This window comes from Lutra lutra, chromosome 9 (genome assembly GCF_902655055.1).
Source record: "Lutra lutra chromosome 9, mLutLut1.2, whole genome shotgun sequence".
NCBI lineage: Eukaryota > Metazoa > Chordata > Mammalia > Carnivora > Mustelidae > Lutra > Lutra lutra.
The window spans coordinates 142,612,777-142,639,201 of NC_062286.1; the positions used below are offsets into that span (position 1 = coordinate 142,612,777).

The 26,425-nt window shown below is 68.4% G+C and overlaps 2 protein-coding genes across 2 annotated transcripts in view; one reads left to right on the top strand and one right to left on the bottom strand.

Moving 5' to 3' along the window:
- Positions 1 to 77: 77 nt before the first annotated feature.
- Positions 78 to 5,877, top strand: ADRM1 (ADRM1 26S proteasome ubiquitin receptor). Its single transcript, XM_047744171.1, has 10 exons — positions 78 to 201; positions 701 to 914; positions 1,453 to 1,569; positions 2,958 to 3,081; positions 3,577 to 3,663; positions 4,227 to 4,308; positions 4,540 to 4,772; positions 4,976 to 5,133; positions 5,314 to 5,416; positions 5,648 to 5,877. Exons 2-10 carry the CDS (start codon positions 702 to 704, stop codon positions 5,749 to 5,751), a joined length of 1,221 nt encoding a protein of 406 aa, XP_047600127.1. The 5' UTR covers positions 78 to 201; position 701; the 3' UTR covers positions 5,752 to 5,877.
- Positions 5,878 to 6,011: 134 nt separating this feature from the next.
- LAMA5 (laminin subunit alpha 5) overlaps positions 6,012 to 26,425 on the bottom strand; it is a 47,012-nt gene continuing 26,598 nt past the window's right edge. Inside the window, 65 exon segments of the mRNA XM_047744170.1 lie at positions 6,012 to 6,471; positions 6,695 to 6,815; positions 6,945 to 6,992; positions 6,995 to 7,037; positions 7,123 to 7,247; positions 7,337 to 7,499; positions 7,625 to 7,789; positions 7,860 to 8,052; positions 8,121 to 8,140; positions 8,142 to 8,267; positions 8,359 to 8,497; positions 8,602 to 8,769; positions 8,876 to 9,006; positions 9,109 to 9,252; positions 9,329 to 9,461; positions 9,549 to 9,706; positions 9,801 to 9,935; positions 10,010 to 10,172; positions 10,249 to 10,382; positions 10,523 to 10,676; positions 10,751 to 10,887; positions 10,965 to 11,090; positions 11,092 to 11,112; positions 11,114 to 11,137; positions 11,215 to 11,363; positions 11,457 to 11,574; positions 11,576 to 11,634; positions 12,411 to 12,521; positions 13,023 to 13,125; positions 13,238 to 13,379; positions 13,657 to 13,811; positions 13,959 to 14,075; positions 14,188 to 14,295; positions 14,297 to 14,376; positions 14,379 to 14,384; positions 14,490 to 14,660; positions 15,228 to 15,339; positions 15,484 to 15,594; positions 15,665 to 15,816; positions 16,280 to 16,429; positions 16,515 to 16,695; positions 16,780 to 16,880; positions 17,051 to 17,265; positions 17,377 to 17,457; positions 17,642 to 17,769; positions 18,000 to 18,113; positions 18,509 to 18,739; positions 19,399 to 19,482; positions 19,595 to 19,696; positions 19,924 to 20,085; positions 20,199 to 20,339; positions 20,503 to 20,647; positions 20,855 to 21,059; positions 21,420 to 21,631; positions 21,960 to 22,075; positions 22,730 to 22,869; positions 23,458 to 23,584; positions 23,702 to 23,903; positions 23,994 to 24,091; positions 24,707 to 24,815; positions 24,927 to 25,087; positions 25,466 to 25,619; positions 25,720 to 25,826; positions 25,904 to 26,046; positions 26,220 to 26,358. Coding sequence (XP_047600126.1) covers position 6,471; positions 6,695 to 6,815; positions 6,945 to 6,992; positions 6,995 to 7,037; positions 7,123 to 7,247; positions 7,337 to 7,499; positions 7,625 to 7,789; positions 7,860 to 8,052; positions 8,121 to 8,140; positions 8,142 to 8,267; positions 8,359 to 8,497; positions 8,602 to 8,769; positions 8,876 to 9,006; positions 9,109 to 9,252; positions 9,329 to 9,461; positions 9,549 to 9,706; positions 9,801 to 9,935; positions 10,010 to 10,172; positions 10,249 to 10,382; positions 10,523 to 10,676; positions 10,751 to 10,887; positions 10,965 to 11,090; positions 11,092 to 11,112; positions 11,114 to 11,137; positions 11,215 to 11,363; positions 11,457 to 11,574; positions 11,576 to 11,634; positions 12,411 to 12,521; positions 13,023 to 13,125; positions 13,238 to 13,379; positions 13,657 to 13,811; positions 13,959 to 14,075; positions 14,188 to 14,295; positions 14,297 to 14,376; positions 14,379 to 14,384; positions 14,490 to 14,660; positions 15,228 to 15,339; positions 15,484 to 15,594; positions 15,665 to 15,816; positions 16,280 to 16,429; positions 16,515 to 16,695; positions 16,780 to 16,880; positions 17,051 to 17,265; positions 17,377 to 17,457; positions 17,642 to 17,769; positions 18,000 to 18,113; positions 18,509 to 18,739; positions 19,399 to 19,482; positions 19,595 to 19,696; positions 19,924 to 20,085; positions 20,199 to 20,339; positions 20,503 to 20,647; positions 20,855 to 21,059; positions 21,420 to 21,631; positions 21,960 to 22,075; positions 22,730 to 22,869; positions 23,458 to 23,584; positions 23,702 to 23,903; positions 23,994 to 24,091; positions 24,707 to 24,815; positions 24,927 to 25,087; positions 25,466 to 25,619; positions 25,720 to 25,826; positions 25,904 to 26,046; positions 26,220 to 26,358 — 8,214 coding nt within the window. The 3' untranslated portion in view covers positions 6,012 to 6,470.

Below are 26,425 nucleotides of genomic sequence, written 5' to 3' on the forward strand. Positions count from 1 at the left end.
GGGCCGGGGAGGGCCGATGGACGGCTGTCCTTCCCAGTCGCTGGCGGCTCAGCGTCGGCCCCGCCCCTGACGCAGCCCAATCGCCGGCGAGAGCGGCGGGAGGGGCGGAGCGAGAGGGGACTTCCGGCGGGGCCCGGCAGGCGCTGAGGAGGAAGAGCGAGCCCGGACGGTGCCTCTCGGCCGAGTCGCGGCGCGGGCCAGGTGCGGGGGGTCGCCGGGGGCGGGGCCGGCTGCGGGGGCGGGGCCTGCGCCATCGGGGTGCCGGAGCCGGGGTCGGGTCCGCGGAGGCCGGGGTGTGGGGCGCGGGGGCGGCCGGCGAGCCCGGGTGGGGGGGCCTGTGCGCGGGGCGGCGGCTCTGGGGGGCTCCGGACTCGGCCCGCCGCGGTCGTGTCGCCCGTCTGCCAGCGTGACGCCGGGGGGCCGCGCGGGGCCGCGAGCTGCGGGGGCGGGCGCGCGCGGGGGGGGCGGCGCGGGGCGGCGCGCCCCCCGGCCCCGGAGCCGGCCCGGCGGCCCCGCAGCGCTCCTGCCCTGGCCGGCGGGCGGGCCCGAGGAGCGGCGGCGGCGGCCGGCACCGGGCTGCGCGGGCTCGGGCGCCGTGGGGCTGTGGCCGGGGGCCGGGCTCCGCGAGGGCAGCTTCGCGGGAGGCGCGGCCGGGGGCGCCCCTGCCTTGACCCGGCGCGCGTGCGGGCGGCTCTTCCAGGATGACGACCTCGGGCGCGCTGTTCCCAAGCCTGGTGCCCGGCTCGCGGGGCTCCTCCAGCAAGTACCTGGTGGAGTTCCGCGCGGGGAAGATGTCGCTGAAGGGCACGACCGTCACCCCGGACAAGCGGAAAGGGCTCGTGTACATCCAGCAGACGGACGACTCCCTCATTCACTTCTGCTGGAAGGACCGGACGTCGGGGACCGTGGAGGACGTGAGTGCGCCCGCCGCGCCGGCGCTGGGGCGGCCTGCGGGCGCGGCGGGGGCTGCTCTCCCACCCGCGCTCCGACCCGCGGCCGCTCCCCGCTGCGCGCCGGGGCTCGCGGGCTCCGCCGCTCTGCTCCGCTCGCGCGCCCGGGGCTGGCGGTCCGGCAGAGCCCCGCCTCGCGGCCGTGGGCCAGCCTCTGGCGAGCCGCCGCTTCGGGGCGTCCGCCCTTCCCGCCCGCTTGCTCCCACCCGCGCGGCCGACGGGTCGCTCCTTCCCAAGGCGGCGGGTTAAGTCCCCGGACAGCCGCAAGCCTCCCTCCCGGCTGAGCACGGAGCCCCTCTCCTGGCCCTCATGCCCTCCTCATGCCCTCCTGCCTCTGACCCTGTCTTCGCCGCCGGGGGAGGCCCTGCCGGCGAGGGGCCTGGGCCCTGGACCCCCCGCCCCACCGCTCCCCTGCAGACGGGAGCCCGCGCGCTTCCCTGGGAGGCGGGGGGATGCGCAGTGGGTGTTTCTGTGAGGCTGACCCGCCCCCGCGCTCTCGAAGGACCTGATCATCTTCCCCGACGACTGCGAGTTCAAGCGCGTGCCGCAGTGCCCCAGCGGGAGGGTCTACGTGCTCAAGTTCAAGGCAGGGTCCAAACGGCTCTTCTTTTGGATGCAGGTGCGTGGAGGGTCGCGACCGTGTTTCTCCTGCAGAACCGGCTCGCCGCACGGCGGGTTCACTTTCCCAAGCGCCTGATGCTCACTGAGCGTCCGACCCTCAGAATTCCTGGGTCTCCCTGTGGGGGTGGGGCGGGGCGCGGGAGCAGGGCCTCTTCCAGAGTCCGGACACCTGCGGCGGCTCCTGGTGTCCTTGCAAGACCTGGAACTCCTGGCACACGGACAAGAGTGCGCTCTGGACGGCCCGGTGTCGCTCTGCCGCCTGCGTGCCCCGCCCCGCCGTGAGTGCCGCGGAGCCGGAGCAGGGCCCACGTGTGTGCTCCTTGCTGTGTTCACAAAGCGACGTGACCTTTCGCAAGCTCTTCTGAGCCCTGCCTCCCCCAGCCTTCCCCGTCGGGGCTCTGGGGGTCTGTGGGGGTCAGCGTGCCAGGCTGTCCCGCCCACCGGCTGCTGGGCTTGTCTGGTCGTGGTGTCGCCGCCGCGGGTGAGAGTGACTCTGAGCTGAGGCTGTTTCCCGGGTGGGGGGCGGGGGCGTCTCTGTGCTGACACCCCGAAGCGCACGTGCCCAGAGTGGGTAATCGGAGGCCTTCGCGGACAGAGGTTTCCAGTCTCCTCCCGTGGAGGTTGGCCCCGCTGCCCTCCCCGGCACGTACCAGGGCAGGGCAGGAGCGGTTTCCCCGTGGGGCGGACAGGCTGGGCTGCAGACGCGGGTCTCTGCGCGCGGACAAGCAGGCTGGGCGGGTGCAGTGCGCAGGGGTGAGACTTGGAGGCACGGGGAGGGCCGAGCTTGTTTCCCTGGGTTCTCCCAGGGACCGTCCCGCCCGCTCTACCTTGCCTGCTTTTGCTCGCCTGCCCTGCCCCCTTCTGCTCCGGGCGGGGGACACTGTTGTCCCCCTTCAGTGTCCCCGGCCCCCAGCAGACCCACAGCACATGCCCAGTTGTGGGTGCTTCGTCTCGTGGTTCTGGGAGCACTTACGGGCTGGTGCTCCCTGAGGACGGCCTACACCCCGGGGCGCTGGTGCCGAGCGCCTGCCAGCTGTGCTTCCCGGGGCTTCCGGCGAGCCCCCAAGGGCCACAGGGGGGGTGGTTGGTGGGCAGCGGTGACAGAAGGGTTACGTCACTGTGTTACGCTCCTACACGAGGTGCAGGAGGGCTTCGTGGCTTTTAGGCTGTTGTGTGAAGCACCGAGTCCCGGGTGTTCAGAAGGCATCGCTGTGCGCGGCCCGGGGGCTCTCAGTGCCTCGGTCTCCGCCCACCCAGTGACTGTGGCCGCAGCTCCGCGACCCTGTCGGCCCTGCCGGGTCCTCGGTGCTGTGCAGCTGTGCACGGGCCCACGTTGCTGGTGGCGGACGGCTCCCTCGCAGCCGTGGTCCTGTCCTCCCCCCGCAGGAGCCCAAGACGGACCAGGACGAGGAGCACTGCCGGAAGGTCAACGAGTACCTGAACAACCCTCCGATGCCAGGCGCGCTGGGGGCGAGCGGGAGTGGAGGCCACGAGCTCTCCGCGCTGGGCGGTAGGCGTCCCCTTCCGGAACGTGCTGGCGCATCAGTGCCCGCGGCGGACGTGTGTCCTGACGATGCGTGCTGGTCGTTGTCCTTACTCGGTCTCGGTTCTCCCCTCGTGCGAAGCTGCTGTGAGCGCACGCGCAGCGGGGACGGGGCAGAGGCAGAGGGAGTGGCCGACCCCCGCTGGGCAGGGAGCCTGACGCAGGACTTGATCCCAGGAGCCTGAGATCGCGACCTGGGCTGAAGGCAGACGCAACCCACTGAGCCCCTGTGGTTTTTACATGGAGACGGAGGTGTCCGAGTTAGAAGCCCCTTAGTCGCCCCAAGTCCAGGTCTCCGTCCAGCTTCCGGATATAAAGCTGTGTGCCCCGCCGTGTTGTCTCATCCCAGGCGCTGCTGTGAGGGCGGGGGACGCTGAAGGGCGGGCTCACGGGGCGCGCGGTCTCAGCCAGGGGCGCCGAGCCTACCCGCGGCCCCGGGTCTGAGCGCGTCCTGTCCCGCAGGCGAGGGCGGCTTGCAGAGCCTGCTGGGGAACATGAGCCACAGCCAGCTCATGCAGCTCATCGGACCCGCCGGCCTCGGAGGACTGGGTAAGCCCCGCGTGCAGACCGCACGGCCTCTGGCGACCGTGGCTTTGGGATGGGCGTGTTTCCTTCTCGGTGGTTCTCAGTGACCGCTGTGAACGTCTGTCCCTGGGCCGGGCCCGTGTGCCCTGTGGTTTGAGCTGGGAGCTGGTCCGTGGCGAGGACCTCGCTCTGTACTCGAGGGGACCACAGGTGGCCTGCGAGCGGGGCTCCTGCCGGGGCCCTCTGCTCGGGTTCCCCTCCAGGGGGCTTGCCCGCTGCCGCCGCCTCTGCGCTGGGACGGCTGCTGCTTGGGCGGAAGGGGACCCTCGCTACTCTGCCCGGTGCAGGGTGCGGACTGCGTGTTACCTTGGACCTAAGTGTGTCGTTAGCGGGACGGGACACTGGAGCGCTGGGACACGCAGAGTAAGCTGCGAGGGTGCTACGGCCCCAGCAGTCACGGCTCTGGCACCCTGGGCCACTGTGGTCCCCGTTCTCTTTGCTTGTCCCTTGGCGTTAGTGTAGGATATCTGGCAGGGAGAGGTGGGCTCTTGGGGACGTGTGGCAGCTGAGCTCCCGTGTCCTTGCAGGTGGGCTGGGGGCCCTAACCGGGCCGGGCCTGGCCAGCCTCCTGGGGAGCGGAGGGCCTCCAGCCAGCAGCTCCTCATCCAGGTGAGCCTAGCCCCCACCCCGTGCCCCCTGCGTGCCACCGGGAGTCCCATCCTTCAGGGTGACTGGTCACAGGAGATGCAGAAGGACGGAAGAGACACCCGGGGAGGGACCTTTTCAGGGTCTAGACTGTTCCGGATCCCTGGCGGTTCGAGGACCGCTGCTGCAGGAGCGACGTGCCGTGGGCACCTCTGGGGTGCGTGGTCGCTCCATCGCTGCCCTTGCTCTCCCCAGCTCCCGGAGCCAGTCAGCAGCCGTCACCCCGTCCTCCACCACCTCTTCTACCCGAGCCACCCCAGCTCCCTCCGCTCCAGCAGCTGCCTCGGTGACCAGCCCGAGCCCCGCACCCAGTTCAGGTAACGGAACCAGCACGGCAGCCAGCCCGACCCAGCCCATCCAGCTGAGCGACCTTCAGAGCATTCTAGCTACGATGAACGTGCCGGCCGGGCCAGGAGGCGGCCAGCAAGGTAATGCACACGCTGCTCAGCTCCAGGCTGGGGGTGAAGGGGCCTGCTGCCCCCGTGCTGCGCGCTCGCTGCCTCTCCGAGGTGGGCCGAGCACGTCTCCGGGCTGAGCCGCTGCTCCCTCGCCTCACCCCGCCCGACGATGCCATGGCTTGGGCGTCTGCGGTTGGCCTCGAGCCGCTGATGGCTGTGTGCTTACGCCTCAGTTGACCTGGCCAGCGTTCTGACGCCCGAGATCATGGCACCTATCCTTGCCAACGCGGACGTCCAGGAGCGCCTGCTGCCCTACCTGCCCTCTGGGGAGTCACTGCCGCAGACGGCAGAGGAGATCCAGAACACGCTGACCTCGCCCCAGTTCCAGCAGGTAGATGCTGTGGCCTGGGTGCCCCCTGCTGTGTGCTCAGTGCCAGGGGACACGGCTCACCTTCCCCATGCTTCCCTGTCACCAAGTGTCCCTGCACCTGGCCCAGGCACCCCCCCACCCCCCATTCCCCTGGGGCCTTTGCCAAGTGTGTGCTCAGGGGGATCCGGCTTCCCTTTGCAGGCTCTGGGCATGTTCAGCGCCGCCTTGGCCTCCGGGCAGCTGGGCCCCCTCATGTGCCAGTTTGGCCTGCCTGCAGAGGCCGTGGAGGCCGCCAACAAGGGCGGTAAGTGCCTGTCCCCTGCCCCCTCCCTACCCCACGTGGCCAAGGGAGAGTCCCTTTCTCTCTCTCATAGTTAAAAGGCTTCCCTGTTTGCACAGAATAGAGCTTGCTGGCTTGCTCATGGCGTGTCGGTGGTCTTGGGCCTTAGTCTCGAAATTTTCATCTGTCCCCTTTGGTCAGCAGTTCCAGGCCAGGGTCTAGAAAGGTCGCCTTGTGTTTTTAAATGCATTTTAGATGTGGAAGCATTTGCCAAAGCTATGCAGAACAGTGCCAGACCCGAGCAGGAGGGTGACGGGAAGGACAAGAAGGACGAAGAGGAAGACATGAGCTTAGATTAATTAGCTGCTGTCCCCAAGGGGTCGGGATTCATGGCTGGCGACCTCAGTGATGGGGCTTGGGGCGCGGCGCATGCCCTCAGCTCCGTTCCGGCTTGCTGAGAAATAAAGGTCTTGTCTTTTACCTGCCACTCGTGGTTTTCCTGTGTGCCCCCCAGGGCAGCTGGTATGAGGGCGGCCCCTGGGCAGGTGGTTCCCCCACGAGCACGGCGGGGGTCGAGATCTGTCTCCGACTGCTCTGCTTTCATGTTTAAAGTCAATACTCAGTTACACAAGATGTTTTTTAATTTTCAGGGAACAGGGCAGATTCCTCACTTTAGGAAATGTTGGGGGAAGGGAAATGTCAGCACGAAACCGAAAGAAAAAGGACCAAAAGCCTCAGTTTGCAACGTTAGGTAGGACTCAGACCGTCCTAGAGAGAAGTGTCATCACCCCCAGAATCTAGAGTCCGGACAGACTCGATGTGAAGCCGGCTGAGTGCGGGGGCTGGGGACTCTGCGAGCCCGCCCGGGACGGCCCTCCTGTGGACACTGGGCCAGGGCCCCTGAAGGTTCTCGGGCGTGGCTGCTGGAGGGGCAGCTCGCTAGGGGGCTGGGCAGCCGCTGGCCCCCACTGCCCCCTGGATGCCCATAGAGCGAGGCCACGTGATGGGGGCCCCATTCAGCACCAGATTCCTCATGCAGCCGCGGTAGGCTAGAGGCTCAGCCTGTGTGTTCATGGACTCTGGGGGAGAAGATGGGGAGACAGGTCAGAGCAGAGGCCAGCGTCCCATTGCCCCCTGCCATTGCCTCAGTCTCCCTCGCTGCCCCATCACAGGAGGGTGGGATGAGAGCAGGTGATCCTGGCACCTGGTCCCCAAGGAGCAGCCCCTACCCCTAGGCAAGGCCACCTTCACCAGGCAGGCCCCCGACGGGCAACTCCCACCCCAGGCTGAGGCCGCCCTCACCAGGCAGGCCCCGAGTGCAGAGGTGACTGGGCACTGTCCGTGGAGGCCGCCAGCGTGGGGCCCCGGGTCCGGTTGCTCTGCGTGTCCACCTCCAGCTGGAGCACGTTCCCGCTTCTGGTCACTGTGGGCACAGGGTCCCCGTGACTGGGAGGGGCTGGGGGCTGTCTGCCATGCGGCCTGCACCACTGCCCCTCCTGAGCCCCTCCTGGGTGCTCTACTCCGCAGAAAAGCAGAGGTGGGGGGGGCTTACCTGCCAGTCGGTGCCACTGCCCATCACACAAGGCCGCAGCGCGTGTCACCACGTGGAGAACTCCCCCTCGCCGTCGTCCGCACGCAGCAGGACCTGGGCGGTGGCGGGGGGTGGGTCAGGAGAGTTTCGCGACCCTCGATCCCACCCTGCAGCCTCCGCCCCCTTGCCCTCCGCTTACCCGCTCGGCCTGCGCCTGCAGCTGCAGGTAGGGTGGTGCCAGGCCCCGGCCCAGGTGGAAGATGAGGCCAGTGGCCGTCCGAGGCCGCACCTCCAGCTCCAGGACCGCAGGAGGTGGCGCGGTGGCTGTGAGGAGGGAGCTGTGAGGAGGGGCAGGGCTGCGGGGCTACCACTCCCGCCCCACTGAGGCAGGGGCACACCTGTGCCCTACAGACCTAGGGTGATGACACCCCCGCTGTCTGCAAAGAATAGGCCCTTCTCCAGGGTGCCTGAGAAGCATGGCGTGACCCCAACTGCCCGTGTGGGGGCCCCCAAGGGCCGCCCGTCCAGCCTCAGTCTTCTCACACAGCCACTGAAGCCGGAGCTGCCGGCAGCCGCCTGTGGGGACACAGATGGGCTGGTGTCGGGGGAGGTCCCAGGGGCCCAGGAGGGCCGTTGCGCAGGGGATGGGGTGTGGGGGGAGGTGGTGCAGGGTTGGGGGGTTACGTGGAGGAGGTTCTCACGGGGAGCCTTGTGCCGAAGCCACTAGCTGGGAGGCCCCCCACGAAGAGAGTCTGGGGCCGGGGGCTCCCTGCCCCCTGGTGCTGCTGGCCGGGCCCCTTCCGGTTCTGGGCCCAGACCCCATCTGTCACCAGCTGGATCCGCGTCTTTTCCCAGCGCACAGACACCTGGGGGCAGGAGGGAGCACGTCAGAACGGGAGCTCCCAGGACCCGGCCCGGGCCCCCTCAGCGACTCACCGTGTGCCACCGGCCAGCCCGTGAGCGCTGGCGGCTCTGGACGCGGAGCTGGGGCCCAGGGCCCTCCGTCTGAGCAACAAAGTGGCCGTGGCTCAAGCGCACGGCCAGGGAAGCGCCACTGGCCGAGCCGGGCACGGCAAGCAGCAAGAGTCCGCGGGGGGTGCGAGGGCGGACCAGCATGGAGATGTGGGACCTGGAAGCCAAGCGAGGCCGTCAGCCTGGGCGGCCCTTCCGCACCCTCCCCACCTGGCCTGGCCTTACCAGTTCCTGGGGGGCGCCGGGGACATGGGCAAACTCCAGGTGACTGGACGGGGGGCCCCCAAACTGGTAGGCATCTCGGATGGTCCTGAGAGACCAGGGTGGGGTGCAGGCGGGGTCCTGGGGGGGCTGGCGGCTGCGTCGACCAGCCTGGGGGGAATCGGAAGGGAAGAAGAATGCGTGGTGATGGCCTTCCGACCACACCTCTGCCCCACCTGGCACATCGGTGTCGGTCCCCCACCTTCCGTGCCGCTGCGGCCCTCAGTCCTCGAGGTGCCTGCCCTGGGGTCTGGGTGTGCGGGGCTGGGGCACAGCCTGAGCTCACGTTGACTTTCTCCCAGTCCTGCTGCAGGTCAAACACGCGTTGCGGCCCCAGCGGCCTGCAGAGGGTGGCGGGTCAGCACTGGGGAGGGGGGCCCCGGGCCACACCCCCTATGCCCCCCTTCCCCCCCCCCCGCCTGTCCCCCGCCCCCGGCTGGCTCACCGCAGCACAAATACATTGCTGATGCAGCCAGTGAAGTTGAAGTAGTCACCGGACTTAGACCAGCCTCCCAAATAGAGCCGGTTCTTCCCATGCGTGTCCTGGGGCCTGGGGGGAGGCCCCTGGTGGGGCTTCATCTGCTGAAGCTGGTCGTCCACATAGAGCCAGACTCTGCAAGGACAGCAACGTTTTCCCCTGCCCTGCGCCATCCGCCCCCAGTGCTGCCGCCTCCCGGTCCCTGGACACCGCTGCCAGGGGCCCAGTGGGCCAGGCTCACCCGGAGGCGTTGCTGTAGAAAGCCACGTAATGGGGGGCACCATCGGCAAAGCTCCCTTGGGTCTTCACCTCTGTCCTCAGCAGCCGGAGTGCCACCCGGCCCTGCTGCAGGGACACCTGGTATGGCCCATCCTGGGGACAGTGGCCAGGTCAGGGGAGCAGGCCAGGGCCTGCACTCCCATCCTCTCACCCCCAAAGCCCCACGCTGCTTGCCAGGAGCGGGGGCGCACGCACCAGGAATTCTTTGAGGTAGAGCAGACCGACGTCCTGGGTACTGCGGAAGCCAAAGCCGGAGTAGATGTGGCCCGTGACGGGGGGGACATCAGGAAGCCCCAGGGACAGGTAGCCGTCACCGTGGAAAGTCATGGCCCGTCCCACCTAGAGGAGGGTGACTGTGAGGGCCCACGACACAGGCCTGGAATGGGGCTGCTGGCCAGGGCGGGCGGGGGCTCACCAGCAGGTCGGCAGTGCAGCCCGAGCTGACGCCCGTTGTGTTCAGCCTCTTGAGATCCACGTACTTGCCCTGAGCCTTGATGCCCTTGATGCATCCGCGGATCGAGCCTCCGGAGGGGAAGAGCAGCCGCAGGCTGCAGGGGACCCACATCAGGACCCGCCGCCGCAGCCGCCGCCTCCCGGGTGCCTGCCCGCTCCCGGCCGGCCGCTCCCAGACTCACCTTGGGGGCAGCTGGTCGGGCGGCACGCCCCCAAGGTAGTAGGCGCTCGCCAGCTCCAGCGTGCTGTTGTGGTCCACACTGAACGCGTTGTTCCTCTCCACGCGCACCAGCACGCGGCTGACACGGCCACGGCTCCCCCCCAGCAGGAACACCTGGATCTGCGAGGCGCCCGCAGGCCCCGGCTTGAGGGTGAGCCGTGCGTCCCACGGGTCCTCCCGGAGCCCCTGAGCCCTCCCCCGAGCCCAACCTCACCGCCTTGCTGGCCGTGGTCATGTTCAGCAGACTGGCGTCCACCCCCGCGTTCCGCGTGGCCTCCATCAGGCCTGCGCCGAAGTCATAGAGGAGGAGCAGGGAGCCCTTCCGCACGGCCAGGCACAGGAACTGGTCCTAGGGGAGGGGCAGGTCAGTGCAGGGCGGGGGGCTGCGGGGGGCTGTGCGCTGGGGCCGGGCGGCCTACGTGCCAGGTGCTGCATGAAGAAGATGATGCCACGGGAGGACGCGAGCCGCAGCTCCTGCTCGAAGCGCTTGGTTGTGCCCATCTGACTCTCCACACTGATGCGCGCGAAGCCGGAGCCGTCCAGGTGGGAGCCGTCTGTGAGCCACGGGTCCCCAGTCGATTTGGAGCTGCAGGCCAGAGGTCAGAGCAGTCAGCCAAGAGCCAGCCAGGGCATGACGAGGGCCCGGCCCCGGCTGCACGTACCGGGCACAGGGCCTGTCCACGGCGGTGTCCAGCTGGAAGGTCTCCTCAAAGTTGTAGAGGCTCAGCACCTCCTCGTTGAGCGCGTCCATTTCAATGCAGCCCACGTAGCCAGGGAGGCGCAGGGGTTCGGGGGGCTGCAGGCGCAGGGCACGGTCAGGGCTCCTCGCCCCCAGGACAGACCCAGGGAGGGCGCTCAGCGGGCAGCCGGACACAGAGCAGGACCTCCTGGGACCAGAGTGCAGGGCCGCCCCCCCCCGCACCACGCCAGGCTCACCGTGAAGTGGCTGGGGTAGCCCCCCACGTAGAAGACAAAGTCGTCAGGCCGCAGGCTGAGCAGCCCCTCGGCCCCAGGGGCCACTGTGTCCCCCTTGGTCTCGTGGAGCATCTGCTTCTCCACTGTGACAGACATGTGGCCAAACTGGAGGGTCCTGAAGGCAGAGTGGGGGGTGAGGAGTGGACCCTGTCTGGTGGTGGAGGGAGCCCAGGGGGCCAGATCACCCACCTGTCGATGCTGACGGCTGCGAACTGCTCCCCGATGTCTTCGTCGACGCTGAGGGCTGCGGGGCCCGCCTCCCCCAGGCGGTACACCCAGTGTACCCTCTGGTTCCGCAGAGCCACGCCCATGTAGTCCCCAACAGCCTGCAGTGACAGGAGACTCAGCGCGACGGGCACCTAGCCCTGCCGTGCCCACCCGGCCCACCATGCCCGCCTGGTACCTGGCGGCTGCCCAGGTAGAGCACAAAGCGATCCCCGGGGGCCTGGCCGGACTCCGGGTTCGGACTCTGGAGGTAGAATTTGAGGGCGGTGTAGGCCGCAAGGTCGGAGAGGGTCCGGGGGGCACGCTAGCCGCACCCCTGAGTGCCCCATTGAACTTCATGGACACCTTGACCTGCGTGGGGGACACGTGGTCATCAGTGTCCGATGCCTGGTCTTCAGATGCCCGCGTCCCCCGGCACTTGAGCTCACCTTGCTGGCAGCCCCGCGGGCCTGGGCAATGAGCTCCCGCACGCGGCCGATACTGGCGGACAGGGCCAGGCTGGCATTGTGTGTGCCGCGGTTTTCCAGGAGGCTCAGCTTGGCGAGCAGCTGTGGGAGTGTCTTTTCCAGGGCGGACACTGTGGGGAGCGGGGGAGGGCGTGCCCCTGACAGCCTTCTCCTCCCCCGGCCCCAGCCACCCGCCGTCAGGGCTGTGGCACCCCGGCGCCCACCTGAGCGGCCTGCGTCGAGCACCGCCTGGCCCAGGTCCTGGCCCCGCAGGCCTCCGTACTGGTCTTGCCACTGCTGCAGGCGCTTGCGCATGTCCTGGATCCGCGACTGCAAGCGGGTGTGCCGCGGCCTGGGCGTCGGCGGCTACAGCCTTGGCGTGAGCGATCCGGCTTGTGTCGTCTGCAGCGGGCAGCGTGCAGGCGAGCTCAGAGGGACACAGGCGAGGACCGTCCTGGCTTCACCTGCCCTCTGGCGGGGGGGGCACCAGCCCCGCCCTGACAAGCTCCAGCAATAGGGGCGCTTAGCACCCCACGGATCTCCCGAGAACCACAGGCAGCAGAGACACTACGTGTGTGTCCTGCCCTCCACCGGACAGCTCCTCCCGTGCCCTCCTTTTAGACCGCAGCCGGCCACCCCCACACCTGTGTCAGCTCTGCCATCTGTCCCAGGGCCCTGCCTGAGCCTCCATGGCCCCCAGGCCCAAGCCTGCTGGGATGTTCGACCTGGGTCGGGTGTGTCACCCCTCGCCCAGAGGCCTGCCCTGGGTCCTTGGCTCTGCCACGTGGGCCTCCGTGTTCCCACCCCCTCGTGCCCTCCAACCAGCCCCTCGGATGGCCTTCCTGGGGGACCGAGCAGGCCCAACGCCCCTCAGCCTCTGGGGATGAAATGTCCCTGCTGCACGCTCCCCATGGCCCCCCAAACCCTTTCATTTCTCTCCAAAGCACCTCCTGCTCCCTTCCCACTTTCACTTGCTCCTTGGATCTATTTTGTGTAGTTTCCTGACAAGCGAGCAGCTTCTGGGGCTGGGGCTGCCCAGCACTCTGGGTGGCACCGGTGTAGACACATCCCTGTTCAGGGCCCCACGGAGAGCCCTGGCTGGCACCCTGCTTGCAGGGGGAGGGAGGGTCCACCTTGGGACAAGCAGAAGGCAAGGGGAGGGGCGAGGACCAACGTACTGGTGTCCATGGCCAGCATGGCCTGTACCTCCTGGACTCGGGCTGCCAGCTGCTCCTTCTGGGCCTGGGCATCTCGGAGCTGGGTCCTGGTACCCTGGATGGCAGCCCACGCTGCGGGGGGAGGCAGCCTCAGCCCCAGGAGCCCCCACTCCCAGCACACAGCCCACCGCGGCCTGCCTCACCAGGAAGGGACGAGGCCAACATGCCCACGGACAGAGACACTCAGACATGAGGGCCCTCACCAGGGAGAGGGCGGGAACTCCATGCAGATGTAACCACCCCCTTCCACAGCTCACACAAGGAAGCTCAGGGGGGCCAGGCCACCACCCAGGGACCCCCAGCACCCCGAGGGCCGAGCAGCAGAGCACATGCCCCTTGCCACCAGCCAGCGCTTCCTCCTGCACCAGGCCCCCATCCGGACAGGAAAAAACCCTCCCCGGCCCCTCCACAGCCCCGGGGCCTGGCCCCAAGGCCCGGGTGGGCGTGGGGCCTCTGCAGAGCTCCCAGGGCAGCGTGCTGAGCCGGTGGGAAGCGGGACCCCCACACAGGGCAGCTGTCACACTCCCACCCACCATCACCCCAGTGTGAACAGAGACAGCCCCCGGTACTCACTGCGGCCCAGCCTCTGCTGTTCCCTGAGGGCGGCCTCGGCTAGGGCACTGCCGTTGATCAGCAGCTCCCGGGCTCGGGGCGCCAGGCCACGTTCTACCACCGTCTGCACACACGGGGGCAAGAGTGCTTCATACCTGCCTGCTGGGAACCAGAGGTGCGCAGGGGTGGGGGGCAGGGGCTCTTGCTGGGGCCGGGGGGCGGGGGGAGGGCCTCACCGCCCACGTGTGGCTCGCCTGCCACAGTGCCTGGCCAGCAGCCCCCTCGGCGGCCTGCACGGCGTGGAGAATGCTGCCGTAGGCGCTAGCGGCCTCGACGGCCCGTTGGATGAAGCGGTCCTGGTTGAGCCCATGGATGATGCTGTGTGCAGGCAGGAGAGGGACATGGGGTGCGTAGGTTGGGGGCCCGGACCCAGACATCCTCAGACCAACCTGCCTGCCTCCTCCGGCATCCCCGTCCTCGGCCCCTGCCCTGCCGCCCGCCACACGCGCCTTTCTCATCCCTTGCGGAAGGTTTGGGCTGGGACCCCTGCGGGGACCTTGTACAGACAACAGCCGCTTCCTCCAGGAACCCTCTCAGACTGGCCGTGCCCCAGGAAGGCCCCGTTGCATCCCCGGGTGGCCTGCAGGCCGCGCACCTGGACAGGTTGAGGGCCAGCTGGGCCAGCTGCTGTGCGTGTGTCTCAGCGGCCTCCACCAAGCCCATCTTGCTGCCTGCGGGGGAGAAGGCCTGCATCTTCTCCAGCAGCGGCGTCCGGGCCCCATCCAGGTTCGCAGCGAGGCGCTCATACTCCTGGGGGCGGGGGACGGGTGTAAGTGGGACCCTCCTCAACCCAATCCCTTACTCACTCTCCCCTGATCTGGGAACCCGGAGGCCGCGCTCCGCATGCAGACCCCTGGTGGACCCCGCCTCGGGGTCCCCAGGCAGGACAGCACTCACTTCCCTGGCCTGGTCCATGCCGTGCAGGAGCCCAGAGAGCTGGGCCAGGGTGTCACTGGCGGCCTGCAGAGTGGCCCTCAGCGTGGCATTGTCCCTGGACAGCTCCTGCTTCCGGAGCTGGAGGCCCCGGGGAAGGAAGGGGGTGACGAGAATGGAGGTGTGACGGTGGGAATGAGGGGCCGCAGGGTGGGAGGGTGAGCAGAAGGGAGTGGGAAAGCGGCACCCTCACCAGGGCATCCTCCAGGCGCTCCTGGTTCCGGCTGTTGAGCTCCTCAGCCTCCCGAGTGGTGCCCACTGCCCGGTTCAGGGCCCCTCGCAGGTCCATGAGGCCAGCCTCGCTGCTGGGCCAGCTGTTCCCGGGTTGCGTGTGGCCAGCGCCTGGTTCCCCTCCAGTGGCTGGTCAGCTGCCCCTGCACAGGGCCAACACTGGCCAGATCCCAGGTGGGGACGGCTGGGCAGTGACTCCGGGTCCCCGCCCAGTGCCGCCCGGCCCCCCACCTGCCCCATCTTAAGCTGGTCTCAGCTGCTCACGTCTCTGGGCCGCATCCAGCTGGGCCTCGGCTGCTGCTCTTGGGGCGTCCAGGTGTCGGGCCCGCATCTCCCCCAGCAGCCGCTCCACCTCAGCCAGAGTCTGCCGCACGTGCTCGCCCGACGGGGCCGAGGCATTGGCCGGGAACAGGTGGTCCATCCGGGACTCGAGCTCTATGGGCGGCCGGGGAGGGCGGTCAGGGCCAGCCTGCTGACCAAGCAGAACCCTGCCCGCCGGCTCCCATGCCCAAGACCTTACCCAGTGAGCTCCGAGCGCCAGCACACAACCCAGGAATGCCCCGCACGGCTGGTACAACCTGGCTCCAGGCCCCAGCTCTGCTCGGCCGCCTGACCTCCTGGCCCCCACCCTCTCACCTTCCCCAGCCCCTCCCAACCCCCCACCGCCCCATCTGCCCCACCTGCCCCTAGGCCTCCTGGCCCAACCAGCCCTGCTGCGGGTCGGCACTCAGCACCAACTGCCTTCCTCCCTGACACCTGGGCGGAGTTAGCACCTCCCCGTGTGGCAGCAGCTCTGTCTGACTCAGGTGCCACCAGCAGGCACCCCTCAGTGCCCCCTGCCCCTCTGTCTGGCCACACTGCATCCTCTCTGGCCTCCCACGCTGCCCTGTTCACTCAGCCACGTCTAAGCGGCCAGACCCTGCCAGTTCTTCGAAGCCTGCTCCGACCCTGACCGCCCTTCTGCTTGCCCACCACCCGCTACCCAGCCGGGCTCGCCCCTACCACTCAGGAGGCGGTCCACAGCCCTGAGGGCCTCCAGCAGCGCCTGCGCCCGGCCCAGTGAGGCCTTGGTGCTGTCCAGCAGCCGGCTGGCCTCGGTGAGGGCTCTTGTGGCCTGTGGACACAGCATGTGGTCAGGCCGCAGCCTAAAGCAAGGATCAGGGGTGACGCGGGGCACTCTGGGGCCCTGGGGGGTGCAGCCTACAGAAGGGGCTTTCTAGGGGAGGCGTGTCCCGGGCAGGGGTCCCTAGGGTCCTGCCTGGCCATCCAGCCTCTGCGTGTCCTGTCCAAGGCCGGAGGTCTGCCGTTCCAGGGTCTCCAGCTGCCGCGCTGTCTCGTGGCGGAGGCCCAGGGGGCTCTGGAGCTGCCTCTGGGGAGGAGAGAAGGTGAGAGCCCGCAGCCCGAGAGGGAAGTCTAGGGTGGGCCAGGCTGAGTGGTACCTGCAGGTCGGCGATGGAGGCGTTGAGCTCATGCAGCCGGGCCCAGGCCGCAGAGCTGGCGTTGATGCCGTGCAGCTGCTCGCGGATGGTGGGGAGGAGGGCACCAGCCCGCTCCAGGTTGTCCAGCAGCAGGACCACACAGTGGTCACACACTGCGGGCAGCACAGGGGGTCAGTGCGGGGCTGGGGAAGGACTCGTGGGGTTAGCGTGGTGGGGATGGGTCCACCAGGGGTCATGGAGTTGGAGTACTGAGCTAGGCTGAAGGTGAGGAGGTTGGTGAGGGTCGGAGGTTAGCCTGGGGTCGCAGGACCAACAGAAAGGTCAGGCTGGGAATCAAGAAGTCAGTCGGGAAGGGGGCGGGTGCCAGGAAGTCAGTACAAGCTCGGGGTGGGTCCCAGGGTGGTAGAGACCAGTTGGGAAGTTCTGGACTCAGGGATGAGAAGGCGGGAAGGAGGTCAGCACAGAGCCCAGAGGTCCCCTAGAGAACTGAGAGGGAGCTGGGGGACACGAGGTGTCTCTGGAAGTGGAGGTCAACAGAGGGGTCAACAGGTCGTGAAGGGCCGGGCCTCAAACGCCCAAACCTGGGAGGCACAATGCTGGGGTACAGGGACGCACCTTCACAGTGGATGCCATGGCCCCCGGACCCGCCTGGTACCATGACCTGGTGCTGTTGGCTGCAGGTGTCACAGCGCTCCCCACTGAGCCCAGGGGGGCAGGTGCAGCGGCCCGTGTGCATGTCACAGTGGCCCCCCTGGCACTGGCAGCCTAGGTGTGGAAGAGTGCGGTGAGGGGCTGGCAGAGGGTCCTGCGGTGTCGGCCACCCCACAGCACCCCACCCATCCGTACTCACGCCTGCAGCCCTGCTCAGGTAGTCCCCAGTGGCCAGGGGCACACTCACGGCACTGGGGCCCTCCGGCCCCTGGCCGGCAGTGGCACTGCCCACTCTGCGGGTGGCACTCGGAGCCCTCCGCAGCTGGTCCACAGGCACACGGACGGCAGCCCCCACAGTCCTGGAAGCCGAAGTACCCCTCCTGTGCACAGACCGCTGTCAGGCTCTGCCGGTCGGCCCTGCGGGCCCTTCCCCCCACAGCCCTGCCCTTCCAGGAAGCCCCTACCTGACAGCGGTCACAGCGTGGCCCGGTCACTCCTGCCTTGCACACGCAGTAGCCACTGTGGGGGTCGCAGGTCTCTGTCCCGCAGGGGGAGCAGTCACACCCTGCAGAAGGGGTGCTGTGACGGTGCTCAACCCTCACCCCTTCCGGAGCTCCCACCCGAGGCAGCCCTGCCCCACCCTTGGTCCCTCACTCGCCCAGGGGGATCGTCCCCTCCGCCCCTCCCCCAAGGGGCGCCCACCGCACGAGCTCCCTCCCGCCGCGCCAGGCCTACGGGAGCAGTTGCCGGGCACCAGGGCATTGCCGAAGAAGCCAGGGGCGCAGCTTTCGCAGCGGGGCCCGGTGGTGTGGCGCAGGCAGCCCCGGCAGGCGCCAGTCAGGGGGTCGCAGTCGCTGAAGAGCAGGTTGGGGTCACCGTTGCCGCTGCAGTCGCACGGCTGGCAGGAGGTGCCCAGCACCAGCGGGTTCCCGAAGAAGCCCGGCGCACACCTGGGGTGGGAGGCGAGGGTAGGGTCAGTGGTCTGGGGTGCTCCGCCCACAACGCCCACCTTCCCGCAGGTCCTCGGACAAGCACGCCCACCTGCCCGCCCGCCCGCTCACCGCTCGCAGGAGGCGCCCGCGTAGCCCGGCTTACAGAGACACTGTGCGCGCCCTCCTCGCAGGACGCAGCCCACGGCAAAGCTGCGGACACAGAGACGGTTCTCGGACAGCTGCACACCGTGGGGCGGGCGGGGGGCGCCTGGCCAGCCCACCCCAGCTGCTCTGGCCTCCAGGGGGCAGTGCTGGCTCAGCCCGATAGGGGATGGTGACCTTCCCTACCAGGGCTGTAAGGGCGACCGACCCTGGGTGGGCTGGCCCAGCTTACTTGTTGGAAGGCACCGCGAGGGGGCAGGGGCAGCTGACACAGGGGGCCGTCGGGTCCTCGGACCCACTGCGCACAAAGCCAGGCCGGCAGAGCTCACAGTGGTCACCTTCAGTGTTGTGCTGGCAGCCCTGAGGCAGAAGGGACAGGCAGCACTGATAGTGGAGCCGCTGCTTCCCACCAGCTCGCCCAGCCACGCGAGGCACTCTACGCCCAAGGCCAGCCAGTGCCCCACCCAGGACACCTCCCTTCCGCCTGGCCCCCAGTGTGTCCATACCACTGACCCAAAGGCTTCCGGTCTTCCCTCTCTTCCCTAGTCTCTGTCCGGGGTGTCTGCCCTGCCTTTGCCCAGCCTACTCACCGTGCAGATGCCCGAGCCAGCGAGGCAGCGGTCTGAGTGGCCATGGCACTGACAGGGGACACAGCGACCCAAGAAGAGACCTTTGATGTCCCGGTAGTAGCCAGGGGCACATTCCTGGGGCAGAGGCATCCATGGTCAGAAAGGAAGCAAGGCAGCCCGAGGGGCAGGGAAGGACCATGCTCTCACACCCGCAGGGGTCCTGGCCCTGACCCGCTAGAGACACGAAGTCAGAGCCCCCTAAGCCACACGGATCCCTGGCTCAGGTGCGCACGTCCCCACCATGTGGTTGGGGAGTGGGTCGGTGGCCGAGGCCTGGCCGGACTGGGCGGTGAAGGGACACAGAGCGGCTGTGTGCATGGAGGGCCCAGCAGCGACATAGTGGACAGCGGAGTGGCCCAGCCCGTGGCAGGAAGGCAGGGCTGCTGGGAGGGTGGTACCCAGCGGGTGAGGGAGGAGTCGGGGAGACAGAGCAGGGGCGGGGCGGAGGAGTGCCCGCCCCCCCACCTCACCTGGCACGAATCTCCACGGTAGTTGGCCGGGCACATACACAGCTCCACGTTGCTAGCCGGAGGCCCGCCGCCCACCTCGCCAGCCACCTCCAGCGCCACGCTGCGCAGGGAGACGGCGGCGGAGGTCTGGGAGAAGAGCGCGCGGATATGCACCTGCTCCAGGCCCGCCAGCACCATCATGAGCTCCTCACGGGACACGGCGCTGTGCGTCTCCGAGTGCCGGAAGTTCCCCTGTGGGTCGCGGCCGGCTCAGTGGGGCAGCGGGGCCGGGGCGCCGGGGTCCCGGGGGGCTAGATCAGCCCACACCCGCGGGGGAGCCGGCGCCTGCGCCTCTGCCACACACTGGGCACAAAGCCCAAGTCCAGACCCATTAGGAACCCAAGCACATAAGAAGATGCCCCCGGCTTTTAGAACAAAACAGCCCCATACTCTGATCTCAGAGAGACAAATAGTTCCTTAAATCAGACAGAAACACTAACTGCACACGAAAAATTGATAAATTTGGGTACAGTAAACATCCGAATTTCCGTTCATTGAAAGACACCTTTGGGAGACCGAGAATATGAGCCAGGAGAGCCGCGGCTTCCACGGGGGGCATGGCAGGGGTCGCACGCGACTTCTCTAAAGCTCTGAGGAAAGACCATGTGCGGGAGGAGCAACGGACGAAAGACGGACGGCTCAGAGGGAACTGCAGGGCTGTGTGCCAACGGGCGGCCGCTCCGGCATCGGGCTGGGGACTCTGCAGGCCAGCACGCAGCCAGGAGCACCACCCCACCGGCACCCCGTTTTCCGTCCTAGAGGGCAGGCACGGCAGCCTGAGGCCCCTCCGGCCTCCCTGGGCTGCCCCATGATCCAGGAGCGCCCTGGGTGCCCAGGCCGGCTCTGCTCACCTCCACCAGCTGCAGCCGTCCGTGGTGAATGTGGCCGGGCGCCGGGTGCGTGGGCTCCAGGAACACGATGCTCATCTGGTTGCCCTGGGCACGGGGCGGGGGGGTTGGGCGGGCAGGTGAAGGCCGGCAGTGAGCTGCCCCCATCCTGCCCGGGAGTGCCCACTGCCCGCCCAGCCACACCCATGCCATCGGCCACCTGCAGCACCACGTCCGGCCTACTTTCCGTGGGAATGAACACGTCTCCACGCTGGGTCTCCGAGTGAAGCTCGTAGCGGAGGATCCCGCCATAGGATGACACCTAGAGGCAGAGCATCTTGACCTGGCCAGACCCTGACTGTGGGCCCAGAGTCGACAGCGGTGGCCTTGGGCAACCCTGGGGCTGGGGACCGGGATAGGCCTGGGCACCCTCATGGAGTCCCCATCCCTCCTCAGACACGGGCAGTCTCGCTGCTATCTTCCCCACGCCTCCCGGGGGTCCCGGACACCCTCCTAATGCCCTCCCCAGGGCCTGCCTCGCTGCCTCACCCTGTCCCCCAGGTAGGAGGGCGGGGCCTGCCAGTACAGCTCCGGGAGGGCCTCGAACCCGTGCCGCAGATCAGCGTACAGCAGCTCTGCCTCTGCCCGAAGCTCGTGGGGAACCACCTGCCGGTCACTGCTCAGCAGCGTCCAACCCTCCATGTCCATGTGCTGCAGGCACACGGGAAGGGCGCTGAGGTCAACAGCCAGGGCACGCTGGCGGGGGGGAGCGCGTCCCCTCCTCGAGGCACCACCCAGGGGGGCTGGGTCCCACAGCCACACACCTGACGGCGGGTGAGAGCGGAGCCCCTGCAGCGCTCGGTGGCCCCGAAGCAGAAGCAGCGGGTGCAGCCCTTGGGGTCCGCGGCATCGAGGGAGAAGGTCCCGAGGCGGCACTGGTCGCATCGCAGGCCCTGCACGTTCTCCTGGGAGCGGGCGGACAGGATGGGTCAGTCGGCTGTGTGCTGCACACCCGTCCCGCCCCGGCGCACTGTCAGCCTCCGCCATGGGCTGACTCTCCCCAGAGCGTCCAGGAAGCCCTGGCGAAGGCAGCGTGGGGGTGGGGGGTAGCTGACCCCCAGGTCTTACCTTGCAGTGGCACCGGCCTGTGAGGGGGTCACACATGCTGGGCACAGAGCCCGCCTCGTGGCAGTCGCAGGGACGGCAGCTGGGGTAGCCGTGGAAGCCGGGGGCACAGGTGTCACAGCGGCGTCCAGTTACATTGGGTCTGCACCTTCGAGAGGGGCTCAGTGGCTGACCGGACCTGCCCCCAACTCCGACCTCTCAGGCCGAACCAAGACCAACCACAGGTGGCCCCCTGGGGCCTACCCCTCCCCCCAGCCCCAGCCCCTGAACTGGAGAGAGCATGCTCGGTGGCAATGCCAGCCCCTGACCCAGGACCAGCCCAGGGCCACGGGGACAGCCCCAGTGCCCAGCTCACTTGCACTGGCCACTGTCCACGTCACAGGTGGGGTCGGTGAGCTCCTGGACACCGGGCCCTGAGCAGTTACACTCCTCACAGCCCACCAGGGGGTGGCAACCAAAGCTCTGGGGCTGGCAGACGACGCAGTCGGGCGGGATGGTGCGCGGCGGACAGATGCACTGGCCGGTGAGCTCGTCACACAGGCGGCCTCGGCACTCACAGGCTGTGGGGAGCATGCACCGGGTGGGGGGGTGAAACCCTCTGCCCCATCGGAGGCCCTGGCTGCAGCCTAGGAGGTACTCCCACCCCCACCCAGGTGTGGTTTCAGCTCCAGCCCCAGCCCCAGGCCGCTCCTCTGGGGTGGGGTGGGTTGCCCAGAATTGCCATCTGGTCCCTGCTGGGTGACACGCAGGCCACTAGCCACCTGAGGCCCTGCAGACAGGGGCCAGCTGCATGGGTCTATCAAGCACTAGAACCTCCTCCTGGCCATGGCAGCCACGGTGGCCATAGTAGGATGCTTCCTTCCTTCCACCAGGAAGCCCCCTGGGGATCAGGTGCCACTCCCATGGCCTCAGGTACTCACGCCTACAGCTGGGGAAGCCCCAGTAGCCAGTGGCACAGCGGGAACAGTCACGGCCGATGACGTGGGCCCGGCAGGGACACTGGCCCCCAAAGGGCTCACACGTGGGGCCCGTGGCACCCATTTCGTGGCAGCCGCAAGGCCGAGCCCCGTTGTTATAGAAGAGAGAGAGAGAAGAGGCAGCATCACGACAGAACGGGGACGAGCTTGTGGGGCTGGTGGGGGGAGAAACAAGTGTGAGGCCAACTCCTGGCCCTGAGCCCCCGGCCCCAGCCTGGGCCCCTGTCCTGTCCCAGCCCAGTCCCCACTCTTGCCCAGGATCCCGTGCCCTTGCCCTGCCCCGCCCTGGGCCCCCCACCCTGTCCCAGTCCAGCCCTGGCCCCAAGCCCCAACTCTTGCCCGGGCCCTGTGCCCTTGGCCCACCCCAGGGCCCCCCACCCAGCCCTGGCCCCATGCCCCAACCCTTGCCTGGAAACCCCCTGTCCTCAGCTCCCCCTTACTCCCCCGCCCTGCCGTGAGCCCCTCGCCCCATCCCCGGCCCACCTGATGTGGTACCCACGGCTGGCACACTGGCTGATGAAGTCATAAGACTTGTCCAAGGGCTCCTCTCGGAGATAGCTGGGGCTGTAGGCCTCCTCAGGGACCACTAACACATACTCCTAGGGGATCAGGACCTGGTCACCTTCCCATGGGCCCCAGAGAGGACCCAGAAGGGGGAAGTGTCCCAGAGCCTGCCAGTAGGAGCACATGGCCAGGGGTCTCTGTGACCGGCCAGGGTCCAGCTGGATAGCCATGACAGTAATGGCAGCAACACACCCCAGCCCTGGGCCCCAGCAAGGCTGACAGGAGCTGGGTCCCCACTGGGCTGCTTAGAAGGGAGTCGGCTTCTGGGGCTTAACGGAAGCTTGGGGTCTGTGAGGAGTGCCTGGCCTCCTGGTGCCCTCTCCCATCCCTGCCTGCCAGACATGCCTTGGCTCTCCGTCTCCACCTATCCAGGCCTCCTCCTCCAGGAAGGCCACCCTGCCCTGCAGGGCCCCAGAGGACTGGTGGACCACATCTCGGCTCTTAAGTACTTGCCCCACGCTGTAGCCTCACAGTCCGGCCTGGAGGCCCCCGATAGCTGCCGCTCCCTGGCACCTGGCACAGGCTGGGCCGAGGCAGGCGGGGGATGCACCTGGGCTGAGTGGCAGATGACGTGACAGGTGGGAGGACGGCTGGCCCCTGAACAGGGTCAGGACGTCCACACCCCGAAAGGCTAGCCCCGTGTCAGGCCCTGAGTGTTCTGCACGCAGACGTGGCAGCCTGGGACTCACCAACCAGAGCCAGCGGCCCTCTGGCACCCTCACGGTCACAGTGAGCTCACTGTCGGTCACGTCCAGGATGGCCTGGCCCTCGCACACAACCAGGGCGCGGCAGCCGTAGCCATGTGGGCAGAAGCTGGCGTTGGCATGGCCTGGAGGGAGAAGGAAAGGCAGGTCTGTGTGTCCCCCCTACACCCCATGGACCAGCCCTGGTCCTGTGGCCTCATCCCAGGGGCACTCCTGGGATCACCAGGGAGGAAGAGATGCCACCGGACAGTGCCCTGGCTGCCAAGGAGCGTGCAGCTATGACACACAGCACGGACCTATGGTCCGTCTGAGGACAGCTGGCAGGGCCCACTCGCACGACGCGGGTCAGAAGCAGCCATGCACAAAGGCCCACTGGGCACAGACCTCTGAGCTTGACCCAGCGGAAACAAAGCACATATATATGTAGGAACGCGAGTCCCATCACTGTGTGTCCCACGGCGAACCCTCGGTTACCCGGGCACGCGACAGGATGAATCCTGACTTACACATGGAGTCAGGAGCAATTCTGGGCAGGGGGCTGGGAGGCTGCGGCTGCTGTGTGCGCTGGGCCCTGCGCCCCCCGTTTAAGGACTAAGAGCAGGACGGATCTGTCCACATTTATGACGACCACCATAGAGCGGGGCTGTGTGAGAAGATCCCTGATGGGCTTCTCTCCCGGGGATCCGTCCCCACGGCCCGCCATGGCCACTCACCTTGCCAGACTCGGCCCCCACTGATGAGGACCTCCACAGTGAAGGTGGGGTGGTCGGGCTGGAAGCCGTGCAGCAGGAAGGCGTAGCGGCCCAGGGCGGGCACGTGAGTGCTGAAGACCACGGTACCCTGCAGGGAAGGAGGGGCTCTGGGGAGCAGATGCAGGGGTGGGGACCCGGGCAGGGCTGGCGGTCTGGAATCCCATCCCTGTCGGCACCCCCGTCCCTCCTGGCCCGGGGCCCTCACCTGGGGATGGCGCAGCAGCGTGGGCTCCACATCTGGGTCCACGGCAGTGGGGGGCCGAGTCTGGGGCCTCGGCGGGCGTGCGCCGGGGATGAGGTCCTGCGACTGGGCCAGCGGAAGGCCAGGGGCCAGCGGCAGCACCCGGCAGTCCCTGAGGAGGATGGGTCGGGCCGGCTTTGGGAAGCGAGAGAGCAGGCAGGTGGCACTGGGGACGAGTGTGGAGGTGAGGGCCTGGACCCGGCCAGTGTGCCCCTCTGGCTGCCCTGGCCCCTCCCGCCGTCCCTCCTCCCCACACCTGCTGGGGCTGAAGACACCATGACGGCTGACACAGCGGACCCGGGGCTCCACAAACTCCAGGCTGAATGTCTCCACGGGCACCAGCGTGACACTGTGCTGCAGACAGACGACCGGGCGTGGACATAGAAACAGAGGTGGGCCCCTCCCTCACCCCTGCATCCGACCTGCATCCCTCTCTTTGCACCAAGTCTCTGCCTCCTCTGGGTGCTCGAACCCCAGCCCTCAAGGGCAGTTTCCAGGCCAGGAGCCCATCTCAGCTGTCCTCGCAGCTGCCCACCCTGCAGGAGCTCGGCTGCACGTTGGCCGCCAGCCTCTCCCTCAGCTCCGGGGAGCTGGTGTGGACACGCGCCCGGCAAGCACGGGCTCTGGAGAGGCCCTTCCGCCCTGCACCATCTGGCACGACGTAGGTGCGTGCTATGGACACAGCAAAACATAAGCCAGCGGGGCCGTCTGGAAACACCCCACGGGGAAGACCCAAGACACCACGCTGCCGACCGGCTGTCGGCATGAGACACGGCACGGAAGCCTGGGCTGCAGGTTCTGCTGACAAACTCCGGGACAGGCTGAGGACGCGGCTGTCAGAGCTGGGGTGGCCACAAGGGACCGCGGCAGGGGCTGGTGACGAGCCCTCGGGGCTGTTTAAAATTTTTTGAAGGACCTGACACGGCAGGGGAGTCCCGGGGGCCCATGCAGCGGGGGTCAGGGCCTTACCAGGAAGAAGCGCGCCTGCTCGGCTGTGAGCCGGACGCTGGCCTCCGTGTCCAGGTGGAAGGTGGCCAGGTGGCGCTGGGCATCCAGTGCGGTGCCCCGGCACAGGGTGCTGTGGGAAGGGGCAGGGGTGCTCAGCGGGGGGGGGCAGCGCTGGGCCTGAGCCCTCCCACAATGGGGGGGGAGGCACCCCTCATTTGAATCCTTACACCTCCCTGTGCACCTGTAAGGGCAGGGGTGGAGAGTGAGGGCCGCCCGCTGGGGGGCCCGCTGTGGGGTGTGCACGGCCACGCCCAGCTCCTGGTGGCTGTCCTCGTTGGTGTACTCCAGCACCAGCGCGTAGTGGCCCGGCCGCGGCACGGCCACCTGAAGCTGAACGTCCACCTGGGGGCGGCACCACGGTCAGAGGCCCCACCCCAGGCCCCCATGTTGTCCCCAGACACTGCTAGACATGGCCCTCACCCGCCACCCCACCCGCCCGAGCCCCCATTCTCCTTGCTGCCTGGGGCACCCCTCCAGGACACCCCACGGCCTCCTGCAAAGCCGCCCCTGCCTCCCCACGGCCCGCTGCCCAGATGCCTAGCCCAGAGCTTAGGAATGAACAAATGATCTTCCTCACGATGAGCCAGGGGCAGGGACCGCTGACCCCCCATCTATGAGTGAGGCCCCAATCCAAACTTGTGTCCTGTCTTGGCAATATGCACCCCACCCCCTCCCCGCACTCCAGACCCTGCCCCTCTGCAAGGTCCCAGGGACACGCACGTCACTGCCCAGGCAGGCGGCCAGGGGCGGGTGTGAGGGGCTAAGCTGCTCCGTGGGGCAAGGCCGGGGTAGGCTGTTGTCCTGGCGACACAGGGCCTCGGGTCCCGCCGCAGAGGGGAAGCCGTCTAGGGGCAGGTGGCTGTAGAGGAGGCAGCTAGGGTGGGGGAGGGGGGAACACGGCTGCGGTCAGCAGGGGCGAACAGCCCGGGCCCAGGGAGGGGCAGGCCCCCCGCCCCCACTGGGCCGGCGCTCACGTATGCCCGGAGCGCTGGGCGGCGGGCCGGAAGGCACAGGCCTCGGTCACCCGCAGCTGCAGGAGTGCTGCCTCGTAGTAGGTGCTGGGAAGCAAAACCACGTAGTCCTGGCGGGCAGGGGGTGAGCTCGGTACATTGGCCCTCGGCCCGGGCCCGGGCCCCACCCGCTCAGCCCCCACCTCACCAGGAGCACCCCTTCAGCCTCCACGAGCAGGGTCCAGGTGCCGGGGTTCAGCACGAAGGGCTCGCCGAAGCCCCTCTGGGGCACGGTGACAAAGGCAGGCTCCGTGCTGGGCGGGAAGGTGACGGGCTGGCTCTGCTCTGTGCCTGGGGACACAGAATGTGAGACCCCTCGACTCTGCCCACGGGCCACCCCGGGGGGGGCGGAGGGGGACAGGTACCCCAGGGCCAGGGCACAGGTGGGCCCCCACCCACCCAAGGGCCCAGGCGGGGCTGTGGGGAGGGGCGGGGAGCGGGCGCGGGGCGGCCCCGGCACTCACAGTTGACGCAGGTGGCCAACCTGCCCTCCTCTCGCACAGAGACGTGCCCACTCACACTGGCGGGCCCACGGTTGACGTAGCGGAAGACCAGCCAGAAGAGGTCGGGGAAGGTCACGTTCAGCTTTGCCACGATCCTGGGCTGGTGGGGGGAAGAGGCACGGAGAATCAGGCGGCCCCACCCCAGCCTTGCCCTGCCCGCCCCCCTC

Bases quoted from the DNA above. Each gene is read 5' to 3' on its own strand.
- ADRM1 (XM_047744171.1), top strand. From the start codon at position 702: ATGACGACCTCGGGCGCGCTGTTCCCAAGCCTGGTGCCCGGCTCGCGG. The intron at 915-1,452 runs GTGAGTGCGCCC...GCGCTCTCGAAG, and splicing joins CGTCGGGGACCGTGGAGGAC to GACCTGATCATCTTCCCCGA. The intron at 1,570-2,957 runs GTGCGTGGAGGG...CTCCCCCCGCAG, and splicing joins GGCTCTTCTTTTGGATGCAG to GAGCCCAAGACGGACCAGGA.